A 24,482-nucleotide genomic window follows, 5' to 3' on the forward strand; every position below is an offset into this window, starting at 1 on the left:
GACTAACCCACTGTTATCTGTCTCTCACAGAGCATTAGGACTGACTAACCCACTGTTATCTGTCTCTCACAGAGCATTAGGACTGACTAACTCACTGCTATCTGTCTCTCACAGAGCATTAGGACTGACTAATCCACTGTTATCTGTCTCTCACAGAGCATTAGGACTGACTAACCCACTGCTATCTGTCTCTCACAGAGCATTAGGACTGACTAACCCACTGCTATCTGTCTCTCACAGAGCATTAGGACTGACTAATCCATTGTTATCTGTCTCTCACAGAGCATTAGGACTGACTAACCCACTGTTATCTGTCTCTCACAGAGCATTAGGACTGACTAACCCACTGTTATCTGTCTCTCACAGAGCATTAGGACTGACTAATCCACTGTTATCTGTCTCTCACAGAGCATTAGGACTGACTAACCCACTGTTATCTGTCTCTCACAGAGCATTAGGACTGACTAACCCACTGCTATCTGTCTCTCACAGAGCATTACTTACTTACTTACTTACTTTATTGTCCCCATGGGGAAATTTTGTTGCAGTGTCATGTACACATTTAAAGTGGCGTTAAATACAAAACAAGATTGACAATACAACTTTCAATAACAGTCACGCACCAATAAAAAAAAAATTATAGTAAGAAATAAGAAATTTAAAAAATAAAACATTTAAAACATTTAAAACATTTAAAACAAAGACTAGCCTGCTGGCCTTAAAGGTCAATGGGAACATTTGCCCAAGCTATTTAAGAGGGATATCACACCTGGCACAAATGATTGTCTCGTTCTATTTTTCCTGCTGCATTAGGACTGACTAACGCACTGTTATCTGTCTCTCACAGAGCATTAGGACTGACTAACCCACTGTTATCTGTCTCTCACAGAGCAGTAGGACTGACTAACCCACTGCTATCTGTCTTTCACAGAGCAGTAGGACTGACTAATCCACTGCTATCTGTCTCTCACAGAGCAGTAGGACTGACTAACCCACTGCTATCTGTCTTTCACAGAGCAGTAGGACTGACTAATCCACTGCTATCTGTCTCTCACAGAGCATTAGGACTGACTAATCCACTGTTATCTGTCTCTCACAGAGCATTAGGACTGACTAACCCACTGTTATCTGTCTCTCACAGAGCAGTAGGACTGACTAACCCACTGCTATCTGTCTTTCACAGAGCAGTAGGACTGACTAATCCACTGCTATCTGTCTCTCACAGAGCATTAGGACTGACTAACCCACTGCTATCTGTCTCTCACAGAGCAGTAGGACTGACTAACCTACTGCTATCTGTCTCTCACAGAGCATTAGGACTGACTAACCCACTGCTCAGCACCAGTGAATGAGTGCATACATGGGCCTACTCTGGGGCACACCTGGGGCACACATGGCTGGCTGATGCTTATTGGAGAACTGTGTGTGGAAATAGTTCAATGTCTCCATGTGTGTTTTTATTCACTCCACCCTCAGTCCTTATAGGTGAAGGGGTTTATGTTGAAGTTGCAGAGAGAAGAGTAAGAAAATGCCTATACACTACACTTCAATGCAGAATAATGTGAAAATGCCTATAGACTACACTTCAATGTAGAATAATGTGAAAATGCCTATAGACTACACTTCAATGTAGAATAATGTGAAAATGCCTATAGACTACACTTCAATGCAGAATAATGTGAAAATGCCTATAGACTACACTTCAATGTAGAATAATGTGAAAATGCCTATAGACTACACTTCAATGTAGAATAATGTGAAAATGCCTATAAACTACACTTCAATGTAGAATAATGTGAAAATGCCTATAGACTACACTTCAATGTAGAATAATGTGAAAATGCCTATAGACTACACTTCAATGTAGAATAATGTGAAAATGCCTATAAACTACACTTCAATGTAGAATAATGTGAAAATGCCTATAGACTACACTTCAATGTAGAATAATGTGAAAATGCCTATAGACTACACTTCAATGTAGAATAATGTGAAAATGCCTATAGACTACACTTCAATGTAGAATAATGTGAAAATGCCTATAGACTACACTTCAATGTAGAATAATGTGAACATGCCTATAAACTACACTTCAATGTAGAATAATGTGAAAATGCCTATAGACTACACTTCAATGCAGAATAATGTGAAAATGCCTATAGACTACACTTCAATGTAGAATAATGTGAAAATGCCTATAGACTACACTTCAATGTAGAATAATGTGAAAATGCCTATAGACTACACTTCAATGTAGAATAATGTGAAAATGCCTATAGACTACACTTCAATGTAGAATAATGTGAAAATGCCTATAGACTACACTTCAATGTAGAATAATGTGAAAATGCCTGTAAACTACACTTCAATGCAAGACAGTAGGTTAGAAGGCCAACATTTCACTGCAATGCTTTACACACATGCTCTCCATTCTCCTGGCTTGTTCCCAACCATTTAAGATGTTTTAAATGTTGAATTGTCTTCAGGGGGTTAAATCCCAACGTCTGCCACATGTGACTCTATTTATCACTTTTATTACTCGTCTTTTGACATTTTCCCTCTGTCAAAGTGCAAGTATTCCACTGTCATAATCGGCGTTGTGAAAACCGAGCCATTTTAATGCATGAAACATGGCCTGTGGCGTATTGAACATCTGGCTGTGAATGACCTCTTTGCCTTGGTAGAGCCACTCACAGTAAGCCTCCCTCTTCACACCTGGTCTCAAACGAGCTTGCCTTACTAGTCTCTCTTGTTCCTAATGTCCCAAAGCTCGTATCCAGTTTTATGGCCAAAGCTGTGTCTGCTATAGTAGACTAGTGTCAAACGACACATGGTTTTGCCTCGGAGCTGCCTTGCCTTTCTCTCTGACTCTGTCCATGTCCGACATGATTTAAAAAATGAGTGCTGTCGAGACCGGCAGGTTAAGTGGACTGTCAGACGGTTCGTAAAGAATAGGAGACGGTTTGTCTGACCCTTCCAATGACAGAAGAGCTCACAGTACTCTCTGATTTATGACGGTGTCCAGGGCTCAGGCTGGAGTTGAAAGAGACATCAGGGTGGTGGGGACTCGGCTGATTGATGAGCAAGAATATCAGTTATTCACGGAGAGGTGAGAAGGGCCCTGTTCTACTGGGCAAGGGAAAGGAGTGCTGCTGCTGTGGGAACAACTGGTTTTCTTTGAATGGGGATGAATGAAGGGTGGGAATTATGGGGATTATGTCACTATTCTATGCCAAGTGTGATAAAAAAATTTGGGGACAAGCTTTTGTTTTGCGCAGGTGTGTTCACTGAATTTCCGATTCGTTTTTGACTGACCCTGGAACACCTGGAAGCCTACACTCCTCTCTCTACACACACACACACACACACACAAACACACACACACACACACACACACACACACACACACACACACACACACACACAAACACACACTCCATCTGACCGCTCAGTGATGCAGGTGTGTATTTCACTCTGGAATGGGCCATCAAATTACAATGGATCCATCGGTTGCAGATGTGTGTCTGACACCGTTACAAACATGACCCAGATACCAACATATTAGAGGGCTCGTTATAAAGCAGTCCATGGAGATTTACTTAAAAATGACCTTGTTCAATCAAATCCGTTAACCAGGTTTCTGGGTCTAGGCCTAGGCCTAAGCTGAGAACATCAGTCCTTCTGCAATGCAAGAATACAATGTACGTTATTTGGATTCCTGCATTCATCATACCCAACAATACTCGGTGGAACAGAATGACAACCAACTGCACAATATGAATGCAAATCTCCATTGTTTCTGAGAATAGACACAGAAATTATTATCAAATGGGACCCTATTTCCTATATAGTGCACTACTTTTGAACAGAGCCCTAAGAGCTCTGGTCAACACTAAGCCATTATATAGGGAATAGGGTGTGTGGAGGGCCACTCAAACCCAGAGCGCTGACTTCATGTCCATGTGGATGCTGTTCCGTTCCCTTCGAGCCCTACAGCATTTACGAGTCGTCTCCCAATCACCCGTTTCTTCCCTGCTCTTTAAACTCTACTTTGTTCATGGGGCCACACTCCTTTATAGCCGTCGTCTGTCCGTCGTACATTCCTCTGTTTTCTGCTTCTCTCTCTGTTCTTGTCCTCTTTGACTCTCTCTCTCTGTCATTCAGTGCCAGTAAGTGCTATTCCATCTCTGCAGTCATTTTGTACAGGCTCCAGCCAGGACAGCCGTTTGTATTTTTGTAATTATAACTGAGTGACAAGGTTATAGACTGGATTTCTTTGGAGGGGAATTGAGGGCAAAGAAGAAGCCCTCTCTTTCTCCTCCTCTCTTCTCCCATCTCGCGGAGAAACGTGATGGGCCCACGTTGAAGACACATCTGTTACTTACACAGACACACACACACACACACACACACACACACACACACACACACACACACACACACACACACACACACACACACACACACACACACACACACACACACACACACACACACACACACACATACACACACACACACACACACACACACAAAGGTACCCTGTTGACGTTGGGCCAGGGCCAGCTATGTAGTCTGCTGCTGGCTGGAGATGTAAGGCCAGCCAACGCAAACACGCAGCCTGGCCGTTCGAGGCTTCATCCAAAATGACAACCTATTCCATATTTAGTGCACTACTGTTGACCAAGGCCCATAGGACTCTGGTCTAAAGTTGTGAACTATATAGGGAATAGGGTTCTATAGGACTCTGGTCTAAAGTAGTGAAATATATAGGGAATAGGGTTCTATAGGACTCTGGTCTAAAGTAGTGAACTATATAGGGAGTAGGGTTCTATAGAGCTCTGGTCTAAAGTAGTGCACTATATAGGGAATAGGGTACTATTTGTGACGCTTGACAGTCTTGCCTTACTGATGAAACCAAGTGAAAACAGCACTTTTCTCATCCTGTTTTTCTCTCCCTCGTTCTTTCTCTCCTTCCCTCTCTCTTTCTCTGTCTCTTTCTCTCCCCGTCTCTCTTTCTCTCCTTCCCTCTCTCTTTCTCTGTCTCTTTCTCTCCCCGTCTCTCTTTCTCTCCTTCCCTCTCTCTTTCTCTGTCTTTCTCCCCGTCTCTCTTTCTCTCCTTCCCTCTCTCTTTCTCTGTCTTTCTCTCCCCGTCTCTCTTTCTCTCTTTCCCTCTCTCTTTCTCTGTCTTTCTCTCCCCGTCTCGCTTTCTCTCTTTCACTCTCTCTTTCTCTGTCTTTCTCTCCCCGTCTGTCTTTCTCTCCTTCCCTCTCTCTTTCTCTGTCTCTTTCTCTCCCCGTCTCTCTGTCTCTCCTTCCCTCTCTCTTTCTCTGTCTCTTTCTCTCCCCGTCTCTCTTTCTCTCCTTCCCTCTCTCTTTCTCTGTCTCTTTCTCTCCCCATCTCTCTTTCCCTCTCTCTTTCTCTGTCTCTTTCTCTCCCCATCTCTCTTTCTCTCCTTCCTCTCTCTTTCTCTGTCTCTTTCTCTCCCCATCTCTCTTTCTCTCCTTCCCTCTCTCTTTCTCTGTCTCTATCCCTCCCTGTCTCTCTTTCTCTCTTTCCCTCTCCCTTCATGGCGCCTCTAACATGCAGACTCATTTATTTTCCCTGTTGTCTCTTGTCCAACACTTTCCCAAATTGTCCCCTATTCCCTACATAGAGCACTAGACATGCCCAAATTACCCCACAAAGTATTATAGATCATATTTGAAGGTCCGTAGATAGTACATTTTATTTTAACAGCACCTGATGATTGGACAATGGGGAGGTTACAATTTAATGTACTTTTGGCTGATTGGAGTTGTCATCACCCAAGAGGCAAAAACTATAAATAATGTTTTCAAATGAGCTGAATGGAGCTAGCATCGTGTGCCTCATTGGAAAGGCGACACACACATACACACAGCCCCGATATAGGAGCTCTAAGCCTTTGTTTAGACAGTTGTCATGGGGAGAGTTGTCATGGGTTGTTGTCATAGGTTGTTGTCATGGGTTGTTGTCATATGGAGTTGTCATGGGTTGTTGTCGTGGGGAGAGTTGTCATGGGGGAGTTGTCATGGAAGAGTTGTTATGGAGGAGTTGTCATGGGGAGTTGTCATGGAGGAGTTGTCATGGGTTGTTGTCATGGGGAGAGTTGTCATGGGGGAGTTGTCATGGAAGAGTTGTTATGGAGGAGTTGTCATGGGGAGTTGTCATGGAAGAGTTGTTATGGGGAGTTGTCATGGAGGAGTTGTCATGGGGGAGTTGTCATGGAGGAGTTGTCATGGGGGAGTTGTCATGGGGAGTTGTCATGGGGAGAGTTGTCATGGGTTGTTGTCATGGGTTGTTGTCATGGGTTGTTGTCATGGGGAGAGTTGTCACGGGTTGTTGTCATAGGGAGTTGTCATGGGTTGTTGTCATGGGGGAGTTGTCATGGAAGAGTTGTCATGGAAGAGTTGTCATGGGGAGTTGTCATGGAGGAGTTGTCATGGGAGAGTTGTCATGGAGGAGTTGTCATGGGAGACTTGTCATGGACGAGTTGTCATGGGGAGTTGTCATGGAGGAGTTGTCATGGGGAGTTGTCATGGAGGAGTTGTCATGGGGGAGTTGTCATGGAGGAGTTGTCATGGGAGAGTTGTCATGGAGGAGTTGTCATGGGGGAGTTGTCATGGGGAGTTGTCATGGAGGAGTTGTCATGGGGGAGTTGTCATGGGGGAGTTGTCATGGGGGAGTTGTCATGGGGAGTTGTCATGGAGGAGTTGTCATGGGGGAGTTGTCATGGGGGAGTTGTCATGGGGAGTTGTCATGGAGGAGTTGTCATGGGGGAGTTGTCATGGGGGAGTTGTCATGGGGAGTTGTCATGGAGGAGTTGTCATGGGGGAGTTGTCATGGGGGAGTTGTCATGGGGGAGTTGTCATGGAGGAGTTGTCATGGGGGAGTTGTCATGGGGAGTTGTCATGGAGGAGTTGTCATGGGGGAGTTGTCACTCTCACCCTCACCCTCCCTGTATCCCTGTCTCCCTCCCTCTACATACCTGTCTCCCTCCCTCTACATACCTGTCTCCCTCCCTCTACATACCTGTCTCCCTCCCTCTACATACCTGTCTCCCTCCCTCTATCCCCCCACCCTCCCTCTATCCCCCTCTCCCTCCCTCTATCCCCTCCTCCCTCCCGCTATCCCCCTCTCCCTCCCTATATCCCCCTTTCCCTCCCTCTATCCCCTCTCCCCCTCTCTCCCTCCCTTTATCCCCCTCTCCCTCCCTCTATCCCACTCTCCCTCCCTATATCCCCTCCTCCCTCCCTATATCCCCTCCTCCCTCCCTCTATCCTCCTCTCCCTCCCTCCAGCCCCCTCTCCCTCCCTCTATCCCCTCCTCCATCCCTCTAAACCCCTCTCCCTCCCTCTATCCCTTCCTCCCTATACCCCACTCTCCCTCCCTATATCCCCTCCTCCCTCCCTCTATCCCCTCCTCCCTCCCTCTATCCTCCTCTCCCTCCCTATATCTCCCTCTCCCTCCCTCTATCCCCCTCTCCTTCCCTCTATCCCCTCCTCCCTCCCTCTAAACCCCTCTCCCTCCCTCTATCCCCTCCTCCTTCCCTCTATCCCCTCCTCCCTCCCTCTAAACCCCTCCTCCCTCCCTCTATCCCTTCCTCCCGATACCCCCCTCTCCCTCCCTATATCCCCCTCTCCCTCCCTCTATCCCCTCCTCCCTCCCTTTCAACCCCTCTCTCTCCCTCTATCCCATCCTCCCTCTATCCCCCTCTCCCTCCCTCTATCCCATCCTCCCTGCCTTTAAACCCCTCTCTCTCCCTCTATCCCATCCTCCCTCTATCCCCCTCTCCCTCCCTCTATCCCCTCCTCCCTGCCTTTAAACCCCTCTCTCTCCCTCTATCCCATCCTCCCTCCCTTTAAACCCCTCTCTCTCCCTCTATCCCATCCTCCCTCTATCCCCCTCTTCCTCCCTCTATCCCCCTCTCTATCCCGCCCTCCCCCTCCTCTGCTTCCCTTGGAACACAGCATTGTGTTTCTCCCCTTGGCTGGGGGAGCCGGGGCCCTTCTGTCCCTTCTGTCTCCTTCACAGGTGACTGTTGGGGGTCCCAGCTGGCCAGCCTCTTGCCCGATTAGATCCATATGGAGGATGGGGGACAGAGGAAGGAGGGAGGAGGAGGGGGCCTGGGCAATCGAGGCAGCAACGGTACTGGTTGTGGTGCTAAGGGGCTGATAGCTTAAAACCCTTTTGTGTCCTTGGCTTTGTGAGCAGGCTTCTTCCTCTGTTCTTGTCCTCTTTGACTCTCTCGTTCTTTTTCTCCTTCTCTCTCCCTTTGTCTCTCTCTTTCTCCCTCTTTCTCTATCTCTCTTTCTCTCTCTCTCTCTCTCTCTCTCTCTCTCTCTCTCTCTCTCTCTCTCTCTCTCTCTCTCTCTCTCTCTCTCTCTCTCTCTCTCTCTCTCTCTCTCTCTCTCTCTCTCTCTCTCTCTCCCTCTTTCTCTCTCTCTCTCTCTCTTTCTCTCTGTCTCTGTCTCTCTATATCTCCTGAGTGTTTTGTTGGTAGGAGTGCGGGGCGTTAGGTAGGTGGGTGCAATGCTCCTTTTTTGTGTTGTAATTCATTTTATATGGATTTAAGCATTCAGAGCTTAGAACTAGCGAGGTCTTTTGATGGAAATGTATCTTTCTAAAATCACAAGCATAATTAGTCTTTTAGAAGCGCTTCTCTATTTGTTGTTTCAGACTGTTGTTCTTGCAGTTGTTGTTGTACAGTCACATTGTCTGTCAGGTGTCCTTAAGTTACAACATCAAGGTTGGCTATGTGTGGGTCGGAATGGCCCACATGGCAGAAAATGTCCCTGAGTTGTGACTTGGGGTGTGTTTGCATGTCTGTCTGTGTGTGTGTGTGTTCAGAGGAAGCTGTCAGACAGTGATAAGTGGTGCACTGCCTCCCCTTTCACTCCATCCCACATGACAGCCTCTAGGTGTGTGTGTGGGGGGTGGCACAGAACTGACAGCATGGGTCTTCTACACTGAATTTAGATCATGAAACGACATGATAATAGGTGTTTTATCTTCCTTGAGACTCAGATCTGTTGTATCTGACGACCTGTAGTTGAAAGTCAAATTGTCAGTCTTATCACACAAACATTCCTCTACCTTTTGTCTTATATCTGCATTATTCATCTGATTACTTACTCAAATATAACACAAATAGCCTCAAGACACACACACACACATGTCACGTTTGATCTAGTTATTAAATGTAGTGACTCTTTTACTGGCCTTGTGGTAATACACCGTAGCAGGGAGGATGTGTCAGTCATTCCAGTTCACCGCTTCATCTGTTTCTCAAAACATTCCTCTTTTCTATCTCTCTTTCTCTCTCCCTCTCTTTCTCTCTCCCTCTCTTTCTCTCTCTCTCTCTCTTGCTCTTTCTCTCTCTGTCGCTCTCTCTCTCGTGTCTCCCTTTCTCTCTCGTGTCTCCCTTTCTCTCTCGCTCTCTCTGTCTCTCATGTCTCTCTCGCTCTCCACAGCTGTTAGATTGCATGCTTATTAGAGTGGGAGATTAGAGACACCTGGTGCACAGGAGAGGAGCACAATATATATCTATCTATGAAGAAGACATGAAGATGAAAGATTTAAGAAGAAGTGTTTCATATTTTTGTTGTTGTTGATATTTCTTTATCAAATGTATTTGAAGTGCTTTATGTTTTCACTTTTCTGACATGGTCCCCACCTACCTTTAGAACAAATTACATATGAATCTATTTAGATGCTTGTTCAGTCAGACTCCCCATTTCTGCCCTATTCTAATCTTATCTAGCCCTATTCTATTGGATTCTATTTGACTCTTATCTAGCCCTATTCTATTGGATTCTATTCTACTCTCATCTAGCCCTATTCTATTGGATTATATTTTGCTCTTATCTAGCCCTATTCTATTGGATTCTATTTGACTCTTATCTAGCCCTATTCTATTGGATTATATTTTGCTCTTATCTAGCCCTATTATATTGGATTCTATTTGACTCTTATCTAGCCCTATTCTATTGGATTCTATTTGACTCTTATCTAGCCCTATTTTATTGGATTATATTCTACTCTCATCTAGCCCTATTCTATTGGATTCTATTTGACTCTTATCTAGCCCTATTCTATTGGATTATATTCTACTCTCATCTAGCCCTATTCTATTGGATTCTATTTGACTCTTATCTAGCCCTATTCTATTGGATTCTATTTGACTCTTATCTAGCCCTATTTTATTGGATTCTATTCTACTCTCATCTAGCCCTATTCTATTGGATTCTATTTGACTCTTATCTAGCCCTATTCTATTGGATTCTATTTGACTCTTATCTAGCCCTATTCTATTGGATTCTATTTGACTCTTATCTAGCCCTATTCTATTGGATTCTATTTGACTCTTATCTAGCCCTATTCTATTGGATTCTATTCTACTCTCATCTAGCCCTATTCTATTGGATTCTATTTGACTCTTATCTAGCCCTATTCTATTGGATTCTATTTGACTCTTATCTAGCCCTATTTTATTGGATTATATTCTACTCTCATCTAGCCCCATTCTATTGGATTCTATTTGACTCTTATCTAGCCCTATTCTATTGGATTCTATTTGACTCTTATCTAGCCCTATTCTATTGGATTATATTTAGCTCTTATCTAGCCCTATTCTATTGGATTCTATTTTGCTCTTATCTAGCCCTATTCTATTGGATTCTATTTTGCTCTTATCTAGCCCTATTATATTGGATTCTACTTGACTCTTATCTAGCCCTATTCTATTGGATTCTATTCTACTCTTATCTAGCCCTATTCTATTGGATTCTATTCTACTCTTATCTAGCCCTATTCTATTGGATTCTGTTCGACTCTCATCTAGCCCTACTCTATTGGATTCTATTCTACTCTTATCTAGCCCTATTCTATTGGATTATATTCTACTCTTATCTAGCCCTATTTTATTGGATTCTATTCTACTCTTATCTAGCCCTATTCTATTGGATTCTGTTCGACTCTCATCTAGCCCTACTCTATTGGATTCTATTCTACTCTTATCTAGCCCTATTCTATTGGATTATATTCTACTCTCATCTAGCCCTATTCTATTGGATTATTTTCTACTCTTATCTAGCCCTATTCTATTAGATTCTATTCTACTCTCCTTTACACAGAATGTAGTTATTTATTTTTAGTATAAACCATATCTTTGAAACAACTTCAGTTAATGTGTACACTACAGCATTACTTTCCAGGCTATTTTTCATGTTCTGTCTCTATGCTTGTGCTTCTTGTTCATTCATATCAGGGATAAGGTGACAGGTGGCAGTCAGACCAGCTAGACAAACATCCTGTAAACATAGGTGTCTCGCTGAGCTAACACAGGACAATATTCTTTATAATAATGTGTGTGTGCGTTTTAGTCAGTGTGTGTGTTAAGGCTGGGAATTGCCAGGGACCTTACGATACGATATTATCTCAATCCTTAGGTGCCGATACGATATGTTTTGCGACTCTCACTATTCTATATGTATTGCGATTCTATACTGTGATATTTTTGCGATTCGATGTTTCAAACATATTGCTCACCATATGTCTGCTGCAGAGAGAGAGACATGAGAACACGAGTTGTCATCAGTCAGGGAAATAAAAGTGCAAAAAAGTTATTGGCTCGCCATTTAAAAAGCAGATGGAGAACACGCTATAGAAGGACAAATACTGGAGTTTTGGTGCAGGTACAGCCGACTAGTACAAACATAATATTGTGATATTGTCAAAACAATACGATATATCATCAAAATAATAATATCCCAATATGTAACTGTATCGTTTTTCCCCCCAGCAGTAATATGTGTTTGTGTGTGTGGGGGGGGGGGGGGGGGGGGGGGGGGGGGGGGGGGGGCTTGCATCCGTATGTTAGACTGACAGTAGTAGTGGTCTCAGGTGACAGACTGACAGTGGTAGTGGTCTCAGGTGACAGACTGACAGTAGTAGTGGTCTCAGGCGACAGACTGACAGTAGTAGTGGTCTCAGGCGACAGACTGGCAGTAGTAGTGGTCTCAGGCGACAGACTGACAGTAGTAGTGGTCTCAGGTGACAGACTGACAGTGGTAGTGGTCTCAGGTGACAGACTGACAGTAGTAGTGGTCTCAGGTGACAGACTGACAGTAGTAGTGGTCTCAGGTGACAGACTGACAGTAGTAGTGGTCTGAGGTGACAGACTGACAGTAGTAGTGGTCTGAGGTGACAGACTGACAGTAGTAGTGGTCTCAGGTGACAGACTGACAGTATTAGTGGTCTCAGGCGACAGACTGACAGTGGTAGTGGTCTCAGGTGACAGACGGACAGTAGTAGTGGTCTCAGGTGACAGACTGACAGTGGTAGTGGTCTCAGGTGACAGACTGACAGTAGTAGTGGTCTGAGGTGACAGACTGACAGTAGTAGTGGTCTGAGGTGACAGACTGACAGTAGTAGTGGTCTCAGGTGACAGACTGACAGTAGTAGTGGTCTCAGGTGACAGACTGACAGTAGTAGTGGTCTCAGGTGACAGACTGACAGTAGTAGTGGTCTCAGGTGACAGACTGACAGTAGTAGTGGTCTGAGGTGACAGACTGACAGTAGTAGTGGTCTCAGGTGACAGACTGACAGAAGTAGTGGTCTCAGGTGACAGACTGACAGTAGTAGTGGTCTCAGGTGACAGACTGACAGTAGTAGTGGTCTCAGGTGACAGACTGACAGTAGTAGTGGTCTGAGGTGACAGACTGACAGTAGTAGTGGTCTCAGGTGACAGACTGACAGTAGTAGTGGTCTGAGGTGACAGACTGACAGTAGTAGTGGTCTCAGGTGACAGACTGACAGTAGTAGTGGTCTGAGGTGACAGACTGACAGTAGTAGTGGTCTCAGGTGACAGACTGACAGTAGTAGTGGTCTGAGGTGACAGACTGACAGTAGTAGTGGTCTGAGGCGACAGACTGACAGTAGTAGTGGTCTCAGGTGACAGACTGACAGTAGTAGTGGTCTCAGGTGACAGACTGACAGTAGTAGTGGTCTGAGGTGACAGACTGACAGTAGTAGTGGTCTGAGGCGACAGACTGACAGTAGTAGTGGTCTCAGGTGACAGACTGACAGTAGTAGTGGTCTCAGGTGACAGACTGACAGTAGTAGTGGTCTCAGGTGACAGACTGACAGTAGTAGTGGTCTCAGGTGACAGACTGACAGTAGTAGTGGTCTGAGGTGACAGACTGACAGTAGTAGTGGTCTCAGGTGACAGACTGACAGAAGTAGTGGTCTCAGGTGACAGACTGACAGTAGTAGTGGTCTCAGGTGACAGACTGACAGTAGTAGTGGTCTCAGGTGACAGACTGACAGTAGTAGTGGTCTGAGGTGACAGACTGACAGTAGTAGTGGTCTCAGGTGACAGACTGACAGTAGTAGTGGTCTGAGGTGACAGACTGACAGTAGTAGTGGTCTCAGGTGACAGACTGACAGTAGTAGTGGTCTGAGGTGACAGACTGACAGTAGTAGTGGTCTCAGGTGACAGACTGACAGTAGTAGTGGTCTGAGGTGACAGACTGACAGTAGTAGTGGTCTGAGGCGACAGACTGACAGTAGTAGTGGTCTCAGGTGACAGACTGACAGTAGTAGTGGTCTCAGGTGACAGACTGACAGTAGTAGTGGTCTGAGGTGACAGACTGACAGTAGTAGTGGTCTGAGGCGACAGACTGACAGTAGTAGTGGTCTCAGGTGACAGACTGACAGTAGTAGTGGTCTCAGGTGACAGACTGACAGTAGTAGTGGTCTCAGGTGACAGACTGACAGTAGTAGTGGTCTCAGGCGACAGACTGACAGTGGTAGTGGTCTCAGGTGACAGACTGACAGTAGTAGTGGTCTCAGGTGACAGACTGACAGTGGTAGTGGTCTCAGGTGACAGACTGACAGTAGTAGTGGTCTCAGGTGACAGACTGACAGTAGTAGTGGTCTGAGGCGACAGACTGACAGTAGTAGTGGTCTCAGGTGACAGACTGACAGTGGTAGTGGTCTCAGGTGACAGACTGACAGTAGTAGTGGTCTCAGGTGACAGACTGACAGTGGTAGTGGTCTCAGGTGACAGACTGACAGTAGTAGTGGTCTGAGGTGACAGACTGACAGTAGTAGTGGTCTCAGGTGACAGACTGACAGTAGTAGTGGTCTGAGGTGACAGACTGACAGTAGTAGTGGTCTGAGGTGACAGACTGACAGTAGTAGTGGTCTCAGGTGACAGACTGACAGTAGTAGTGGTCTGAGGTGACAGACTGACAGTAGTAGTGGTCTGAGGTGACAGACTGACAGTAGTAGTGGTCTGAGGTGACAGACTGACAGTAGTAGTGGTCTCAGGTGACAGACTGACAGTAGTAGTGGTCTCAGGTGACAGACTGACAGTAGTAGTGGTCTGAGGTGACAGACTGACAGTAGTAGTGGTCTCAGGTGACAGACTGACAGTAGTAGTGGTCTCAGGCGACAGACTGACAGTAGTAGTGGTCTCAGGAAGTCATCTGGCTATGGCCCACTAACTGACATACTGAGTGAATTAGGCCTGTCTCTTTCTGTGTTGCATTGAATTATCTGTAACGTCGCCATGTGATGTCTTCTCAGTTACCTTATGCCAGAGCCAAGGATTTCCAATCTCATTTGACTTTAGCAGTTGATACTAATGTTGATACTAATTGCTAAATGTGCTTGGTAAAGGAACTGGAAAGAAATATAGTTGTTTTAATACCGTCTGTTCTTTTGACTTGAGAAAGATGCACTCTGACCCATATTCACAAAGCTTCTCAGAGTGGGAGTCCTGATCTAGAATCAGGTCTCCCCCGTCCATATCATATTATGATCTAAACGGTAAAACTGATATAAAATGAAAAAGTGATCCTAGATCAGCAGTCATATTCTGATACACTTTGTACATATGGACCACTAAACACAAAGCAATGTATTGATACACTTTGTACATATGGACCACTAAACACCAATCAATGTATTGATACACTTTGTACATATGGACCACTAAACACCAATCAATGTATTGATACACTTTGTACATATGGACCACTAAACACAAAGCAATGTATTGATACACTTTGTACATATGGACCACTAAACACAAAGCAATGTATTGATACACTTTGTACATATGGACCACTAAACACCAATCACTGTATTGATACACTTTGTACATATGGACCACTAAACACAAAGCAATGTATTGATACACTTTGTACATATGGACCACTAAACACAAAGCAATGTATTGATACACTTTGTACATATGGACCACTAAACACAAAGCAATGTATTGATACACTTTGTACATATGGACCACTAAACACCAATCACTGTATTGATACACTTTGTACATATGGACCACTAAACACAAAGCAATGTATTGATACACTTTGTACATATGGACCACTAAACACCAATCAATGTATTGATACACTTTATACATATGGACCACTAAACACCAATCACTGTATTGATACACTTTATACATATGGACCACTAAACACAAATCAATGTATTGATACACTTTGTACATATGGACCACTAAACACAAATCAATGTATTGATACACTTTGTACATATGGACCACTAAACACAAAGCAATGTATTGGAAGTGTCGTGTCTTTGACTATGCCAGATTAATTGCTATGACATGCTATTCTATAAAATAATTTCTCCGTAATTAATATTACCTGATTGAACTAATCATGTAAATGTTAATTAACTAGAGAGGGACACCACGAAAGAATATTTATAGAGCTGTTATCTTTCGAATAAACTCTTAAAGATTTAGTAAGATTTTACGTCCATAACAGTCACATTAATCGTCATTTTATTCAGTCTCATCTGAAAGTTGTAAGTCCTTGGTTATCTGCAAGAATCCTGGCTAACAAGTTGAATCAGCAATACAAAATTGGGTTCAATTATTTATTTACTAAATACCTAACTAATCACACAGAATCACACATATACAATTAAATCATAACTTGGTCACAAATTACGTCATACAGAAAAACGTCCCTAGCGGGCGGAATAGATATGACAGCTTGTTACACAAAGGGAAGGGGCTGAGTCCTAGTGAAAGAGCAGGAGACTTGAACATAGGCGAGCTGTACTATCGTAAATACAGTATCTTATGCATTCTAAATTACCGCCCATTTGAAGAGGAAAATGCAATACATATTTACTCTGAGCTGCGCTTCCGTAGGTTGGTGGTAGATGGACCGTGTCGCCAACCCGAGTCCTCTGTCCTTTGAAGAATGTCTCTGGTAGTCACGGGATACGTTGTGTGTAGTAGACGGGATACTTGGACTGTCCTTCCTAACCTGCGTTTAGCTGTTGCTAACTCAACGGCTAGGAGATATCACTTCTGTAGTGAATACGAGTTCAAAGTTCATACCATTCACAATCAAAGTCCATGCTGATGTTGGCTTCATCTGTAGTTATTATCTGAACCATTCTGACACCGGACCGTCATCCTAGTGTACCCGGAACAGGAAGTTATATTCTTGTTCATGGCCTTTATAGTGGAGGGAGAGGGGTGTGTCTGAAAAGTTTATAACCCATGCCTCTTCACAGGGGCGGGCCACTGTGAGCAGAGGAAAACTTATGAAAGCACAGATCTCTCATTTGGAAGCTAAAATTACATTTCACCTCTTCACAAATAATGTCATATTCAAACATTTCAATTAAACAACAATTCCATGTGAATCCGATACCTCTGACGTTTAGACTTTCCACAGTAGAGTTTATGTCATTCTATCGTTGATGAGAATGTGTCAGAGGGCAACCGAACTGACATAATATACCTTAAGTACCACCGCATATGTTCGGTTGGTCGGATTACCAGAATATAGTTCATTTCCCCCAACTTCTGATGTTACCCAGAATCTCTATGTTAACCAAGGGGTTTTCTTATGTCACATCAGTTATAGTAGGGAGAGAGAAAAAGGGGGAAAGAGGTATTTATGACTGTCATAAACCTACCCCCAACCCAACGTCATGACAGAAGCAATGGTTTCCTCAGAGGATAGAGCTGCATATCAGCTTTCTATTGTGTTGGCGGAACTGATATTGTTATTACGAAGTTATACGTCCAATGGATTGTGTTATTGAGACGTCATCCTCATTAATACTGATATTGTTATTATGAAGCTGTACAGTGCATTCGGGAAGTATTCAGACCACTTCACTTTTTCCACATGTTGTTAAGTTACAGCCTTATTCTAAAATTGATTACACTGTTTTTTTCCCTCGTCAATATACACACAATACCCAATAATGACAACGCAAAAACAGGTTTTTATACATTTTTGCTAATTTATTAAAAATAAAAAAACTGAAATATCACATTTACTTAAGTATTCAGACCCTTTACTCAGTACTTTGTTGGTTAGGGGCTCGTAAATAAGCATTTCACTGTAAGGTCTACACCTGTTGTATTCGGCGCATGTGACTAATAAGATTTGATTTGAAGCTATACGTCCCATGGATCGTGTTATTGAGACGTGTGGAGCTATACGTCCCATGGATCGTGTTATTGAGACGTGTGGAGCTGTACGTCCCATGGATCGTGTTATTGAGACTTGTGGAGCTATACGTCCCATGGATCGTGTTATTGAGACGTGTGGAGCTATACGTCCCATGGATCGTGTTATTGAGACTTGTGGAGCTATACGTCCCATGGATCGTGTTATTGAGACGTGTGGAGCTATACGTCCCATGGATCGTGTTATTGAGACGTGTGGAGCTATACGTCCCATGGATCGTGTTATTGAGACGTGTGGAACTGTACGTCCCATGGATCGTGTTATTGAGACGTGTGAAACTGTACGTCCCATGGATCGTGTTATTGAGAAGTGTGGAGCTATACGTCCTATGGATCGTGTTATTGAGACGTGTGGAACTGTACGTCCCATGGATCGTGTTATTGAGACGTGTGGAGCTATACGTCCCATGGATCGTGTTATTGAGACGTGTGGAGCTATACGTCCCATGGATCGTGTTATTGAGACGTGTGGAACTGTACGTCCCATGGATCGTGTTATTGAGACTTGTGGAGCTATACGTCCCATGGATCATGTTATTGAGACGTGCGGAGCATTGGAACCAGTGTGTGTGCTCCAGGCTGCTCCATGTCAAGTGCTGGCACAGTGTGTGTGTATGTGTGTGTGTGCGTGCTTGTGTGTGCCCGTCACTGTGCCACGTGCGTGTGTGTGAGACAGAAGCCCAAATTGCTGTGTATAGCCTTTCTTCCTGCACCCCTGCTCTCCTGAACAGGTGGAGCGATAGAAGGCAGACCACAGGGTGCGGCGAGAAAGAGAGGGGAGGACAAGAAGAGGGGGAGAAATGAAGGGAGGGTAGAGTCAAAGCGGGGCTCAGATGCAAGGGCAGAGGGAGCGGTCAAATCACAGGGTGCAGTGCTGCAATCCAGAGAGTTCAGGTGAACCCTCACTGTTGTGTGGGAATGTGTGTGTGTGCACATGCTTGTCTGCTGGCTTTATTAATTCAACAGTTGAAGTCGGAAGTTTACATACACTTAGGTTGTAGTCATTAAAACTAATTTTTCAACCACTCCACAAATTTCTTGTTAACAAACTATAGTTTTGGCAAGTCGGTTAGGACATCTACTTTGTGCATGACAAGTCATTTTTCAAACAATTGTTTACAAACAGATTATTTCACCTATAATTCACTATCACAATTCCAGTGGGTCAGAAGTTTACATACACTAAGTTGACTGTGCCTTTAAACAGCTTGGAAAATTCCTGAAAATTATGTCATGGCTCTAGAAGCTTTTGATAGGCTAGTTGACATCATTTGAGTCAATTGGAGGTGTACCTGTGGATGTATTTCAAGGCCTTCAGTCTCAGTGCCTCTTTGCTTGACATCATGGGAAAATCAAAAGAAATCAGCCAGAAGTTTCCAAATGCCTGAAGGTACCACGTTCATCTGTACAACAATAGTACGCAAGTATTAACACCATGGGACCACGCAGCCGTCATACCGCTCAGGAGGCATCTCCTAGAGATGAACTTACTTTGGTGCGAAAGTGCAAATCAATCACAGACCAACAACAAAGGACCTTGTGAAGATTCTGGAGGAAACAGGTACAAACGTATCTATATCCACAGTAAATCAAGTCCTATATCGACATAACCTGAAAGGCCGCTCAGCAAGGAAGAAACCACTGTTCCAAAACCGCCATAAAAAAGCCAGACTCAGGTTTGCAACTGCACATGGGGACAAAGATCGTACTTTTTGGAGAAATGTCCTCTGGTCTGATGAAACAAAAATAGAACTGTTTGGCCATAATGACCATCGTTATGTTTGGAGGAAATAGGTGGACGCTTGCAAGCCGAAGAACACCATGCCAACCCGGGAAGCACGGGGGTGGCAGCATCATGGTGCTTTGTTGCAGGAGGGACTGGTGCACTTCACAAAATAGATGGCATCATGAGGGAGGAAAATTATGTGGATATATTGAAGCAACATCTCAAGACATCAGTCAGGAAGTTAAAGCTTGGTTGCAAATGGGTCTTCCAAATGGACAATAACCATAAGCATACTTCCAAAGTTGTGGAAAATGTCTTAAGGACAACAAAGTCAAGGTATTGGAGTGGCCATCATAAAGTCCTGACCTCAATCCTATAGAAAATGTGTGGGCAGAACTGTTAAAGCGTGTGTGAGCAAGGAGGCCTACAAACCAGACTCAGTTACACCAGCTCTGTCATTCTTCAAATAAAGTGGTGATCCTAACTGACCTAAAACAGGGAATTTTTACCAGGATTAAATGTCAGGAATTGTGAATAACTGAGTTCAAATGTATTTGGCTAAGGTGTATGTAAACTTCCGACTTCAACTGTACATATACTTGAGTATTACACTGTATAAAAAACATCCACATATCTAGTTGTTTCAATTCATTATTATTAAGCAGGGGTGCAACTTTCACTGGGGACAACATTCTGAAATTGCATTTCCCCCCCCCCCCCCGGTTTTATCATTGGAATGTGATACAAACGAGGCAACGGTGCACTTTAGGACCATCCGGACGCCTCTGAGCAGTTGGGTAGGCTGTTTGGAGTGTTTATCCAATTGGATAAAAAAAATGTCTATCTATCTATCTATGTCATCCCCCCCCCCCCCCCCCCCCCCTTCTAAAACCAAAGTTGCACCCCTGTTATTAAGTATCTGGTTCCACAGCCTTTTTACCTGAACTAAACATTTTTAGTTGGTCCAGTCAATTTAAAATGTGTTTACTCAACTTGTCTGTTAAAAACACTGTGTGTGTAACTAGTCCTACAACCTTTTTTAGGTAAGATGCCCAAATAATCATTTCTAGTTGAATGAACATATGAGACAATTTAAGCAAACACATATTTTTAAGTTGACAGAATTTTTGTTGGAGCCAAGTTTAGGCCAACTAAAAGTATTAAGTTCATATACCACTTTTACCAAAAAGTTGAGTAAAATAAATAATAAAATAATAGTTAATAATATTTAGTTGAAACAACTCACATATGTTTTTGGTGTAAGTAAGCATATACCTTTGTTGCTTTTCCTTTTTCTAAAGGGGTATGTCTACGAACCACCAAGTCATGAGGCGTATTGTTTATTTCAACATGAAAATAACTCTGATCGGGAGCCCCCCTTTGGATTCCATCAAGTCCACAGTGGAACCACATCCTGCAGTGGCCGGTTTTTTGATTTCCTAGTTTTTACCCTAATTATTTATCATCACATGCTGACATATTAAATGCCATATCGCTCCCCATCAAATTGTACTGGCTGTTGCATTCATATGTTTGTGTATGAAGGCAGATGCTCAGTTCATGACATCAAACGTGCATAATAGTCTGGGTCTAAAGAAAAACCCTAAAACCAAGGAACCTCTCACCCAACCTTTTACCCTTTAAAACTGCTTGTCTATTAATCGTCTGTCTAAAAGCAGTTGGAAGCATCTGATCCACTCCAAATAGAGACCAGACCCAGTCTTCATGGGGATTGGACTAACACAGATGCCCTCTGATCTAAAGATTATTACCATCTCTCTCTCCCTCTCTCCCCCATCCCCTGATTTGGTGGTCCCATTCATTTCATTCATTGGCCGTGGCATATTGAGAAGTATGCGTTTAACATTCAAAAGCTTTTGCGATCTTGTTAGTAAAGCGTGAAATAGCTCCCGCCCTCTTTTCCTTCTTTCTTCGGCCCTGGCCCCACTGGCTCAATGAAGGGCCATTCTTCTCCACAAACACAATGGCTTTTCTTCATTAGCACTTCTGCCATGGATCTCAATGGAAGGGTTGAGCATGTCAAGGCAAGGCTAGACCCCAAGACATCTGGTTGCTCTACCAGGGGCAGAAGGGGGGTGGAGGAGGGGGAGGTTCTGCTGTTGTTTTCTTCCATGAAAAAGGTGAGGACATTGATAATATTGAGTCTGGAAATGTTCAGTCACTCTTCTTAACACTCACACAGAGTGGACAAAACATTAAGAACACCTTCTCTTTCCATGACACAGACTGACCAGGTGAATCCAGGTGAAAGCTATGATTCCTTGTTGATGTCACCTGTTAAATCCGCTTTAGTCAGTATAGATGAAAGGGAGGAGACAGGTTAAAGAAGGATTTTTAAGCCTTGAGAGTGAGACAGTTGAGACATGGATTGTGTATGTGTGCCATTCAGAGGGTGGGCCATATATCCCCTGTGGAACGCTTTCGATACCTTGTAGAGTCCATGCCCTGACAAACTGAGGCTGTTCTGAGGGCAAAAGGGTGTACACCTTTCTAATATTGAGTTGCACGCCACCCTTTCGCCCTCAGAAAAGCCTGAATTTGTCGGGTGTGGACGCAGGGATACTGTGAAAGTGTTCCACAGGGATACTGGTCCATGTTGACTCCAACACTTCCCACAGTTGTGTCAAGTTGGCTGGATGTCCTTTGGGTGGTGGATCATTCTTGATCCACACAGGAAACTAATGTGGGATATGGATGTGGGTAGGCAGACCCACGAGCCACTAATGATGACTTCCACCACCATCAAAGTTGCCCATCCCTGGTCGATGTCATGAAAAGAGCACCTCGATGCACACACACACACATTGATGCTGAGGATAGTGTGTGTTTACGTGGGTTTGTAATTTGAGTGGCTGATGATGGAAACCAGACTGCAAACCTACTTCTACACATTAGCGTGTATGTGTACGTATATGCGTGAATGTGTGTGTGTACATACGTGCGCCTGTTTGAACACCCCGACCACAAAACATCTCTGTCATGCACCTATTGACCCTGTCCCTCCTCTCTCTCTCTCTCTCTCTCTCTCTCTCTCTCTCTCTCTCTCTCTCTCTCTCTCTCTCTTCCTCCCCTATCTCTCCATCCCTTCTCTCTCTCTCCCTCCCTTCTTTCTCCCTCCCCTCTCTCCCCCTCCTCAGACAGTGGTGAGAAGAAGACCCCTGCCATGCCCGGCTCTCCTGTGGATGTCAAGACTCATTCCAGACCAGTCCCCAGACCAGTCCCCAGCAGCAGCAGCAGCAGCGCCACCATGCCGCCCCTGCCCTCCGTGAACCCCAGCGGACCCCGGCCAGCCTCCTTCTCCTCCACCACTCGTGAGTACCACAGATATTAGCACTCTTACCATAGAAATAGAATGACTGGAGCAGTCATCGCCATTCAATGAGGCCCTGGTGGGTGGCAGTTTACTCTGTCCACCTTATTCATCCAAGCTACTCAATACTTCTCCCAGCCATAAGAAGTTAAGACTCTTACCACCACTAGCTCCCCATAGAGGAGCGTCCTGGGTCTGCAGCCTCGTAATATCCATCATCCATAGATGAATTAGGGCAGTGTGGTAAACGATTTTGGAGTATTCTGATATATCTGAAAGGCTTCCTTTTTTGTCTGCTTTACTTTATGGCCATATATCAATAAAATGTATTTATAAAGCCCCCTTTGTTGTCACAAAGGCCTGTACAGTAACCCGGCCTAGATCAGATAGGTGTAAATAAGGATTCCATATGAAAGATCTGGTGATTCTATAATGAATGTGATATGTATTGTCCCTCTGTAGCATTTGCATCAGCCCATCCAATCGAAGCACTACCTCCCATGTCGGACCACATTTGATAAACCTTTTTGACCTCCTACGCCGACCTCTCATTTGCTCCTCCCTGTCCCGCCTCTTCCCACCCCCAGTGACCAATGGAATCCACCACTCCCCGCCCACCCTAAATGCTGTGCCCTCGCCGCCCCAGCGCTACAGCAATGGGCCTAGCTCCTCCTCTTCCTCCTCGCTGGCCAATCAGCAGCTCCCGGCCACATGCGGCGCCCGACAGCTCAGCAAGCTCAAACGCTTCCTGACGACGCTGCAGCAGTTCGGCAACGACATCTCGCCCGAGATCGGAGAGAGTGTCCGCAACCTGGTGCTGGCCCTCGTGGTGAGTGGTTGATAAAACGTTTTAGGAATGGATGGAAACTCCCGTAAAACATTGTCACTTATTCTGTATTGATATGTCAACATAGTTGCATTTGATTTGAGATGTGTTTCGATGATTGAAATTAGTTGAACTGAATTGAATGGAGTCAAATAAAATTGAAGTGATATATATGGAGAATGAAATATTTGAATATATGTATATGTTACTTTCAATACCAGTACAAATATCTGCCCAAAATAGAAAAGACAGTATGTGTTATTTATGTTGGGCTGGATTTTATTTCGTCAGATGTTTTCATTCAATGGAACATGACCGTATATTCAGTATATGTGGCCCAAATGGACACACTGTATTGGTTTTGACAGGCCCCATCTGCAACATATTGAGTCCTGTGCTGTAGATTATACCTACGTATCATCTGTTGCACATCATTCATCCATGAACAGGTTGATCAGCAGTTGAAAGGGAAACTGACTTTTGGTGCCATATAGTTATTTCTCTGGTCACTCAAAGGGATTCAAGTGATTCAAGTCTATCCTCTTGTCTGAGAGAATCTATTTGGACTGATCTACAAATGGACAGCTTGTGTGGCAGCTGCAATGTAGTTGATCTGGAGCACGCACAATGTCAAGCTCAGTGTTGGAGACAAATAAACTGAACCTTGAGGTGAATTGTGATTGGCTGATCTCTCCTCTATGTGTCCCAGAATTCAACAGTCACCATCGAGGAGTTCCACTCAAGGCTCCAGGAGGCCACCAACTTTCCCCTGAGGCCCTTCGTCATTCCCTTCCTCAAGGTAACACCTACCTCCTCTCTATCTCTCTATTTCTCTGTTACTCTCTGTTATTTCCACTCTTTATTTGCCATCTCTATTTTCTCTCCCTCTCTCTTTTTTTCCTCTCTCTCTCTTTCCTTTCCTCTCTCTCTTTCTCTCTTTCTCACACTCTTTCTCCTCCTATCTCTCTCTCTCACTCACACTCTTTCTCCTCCTATCTTTCTCTCTCTCTCTTTCTCCCCCCTTCTCTCTCAC

The 24,482-nt window shown here is 44.2% G+C and overlaps 1 protein-coding gene across 1 annotated transcript in view; it reads left to right on the plus strand.

The window, feature by feature from the left end:
* Positions 1-24,482, plus strand: part of LOC120065442 (protein CBFA2T2-like) — a 571,663-nt gene that overhangs the window by 5,192 nt on the left and 541,989 nt on the right. Inside the window, exons 2-4 of the mRNA XM_039016461.1 lie at positions 22,451-22,624; positions 23,211-23,452; positions 24,159-24,248. Coding sequence (XP_038872389.1) covers positions 22,477-22,624; positions 23,211-23,452; positions 24,159-24,248 — 480 coding nt within the window. The 5' untranslated portion in view covers positions 22,451-22,476. The remainder of the gene's footprint in view (positions 1-22,450; positions 22,625-23,210; positions 23,453-24,158; positions 24,249-24,482) is intronic.

The sequence above is a fragment of the Salvelinus namaycush genome, chromosome 20, assembly GCF_016432855.1.
Source record: "Salvelinus namaycush isolate Seneca chromosome 20, SaNama_1.0, whole genome shotgun sequence".
Lineage (NCBI taxonomy): Eukaryota > Metazoa > Chordata > Actinopteri > Salmoniformes > Salmonidae > Salvelinus > Salvelinus namaycush.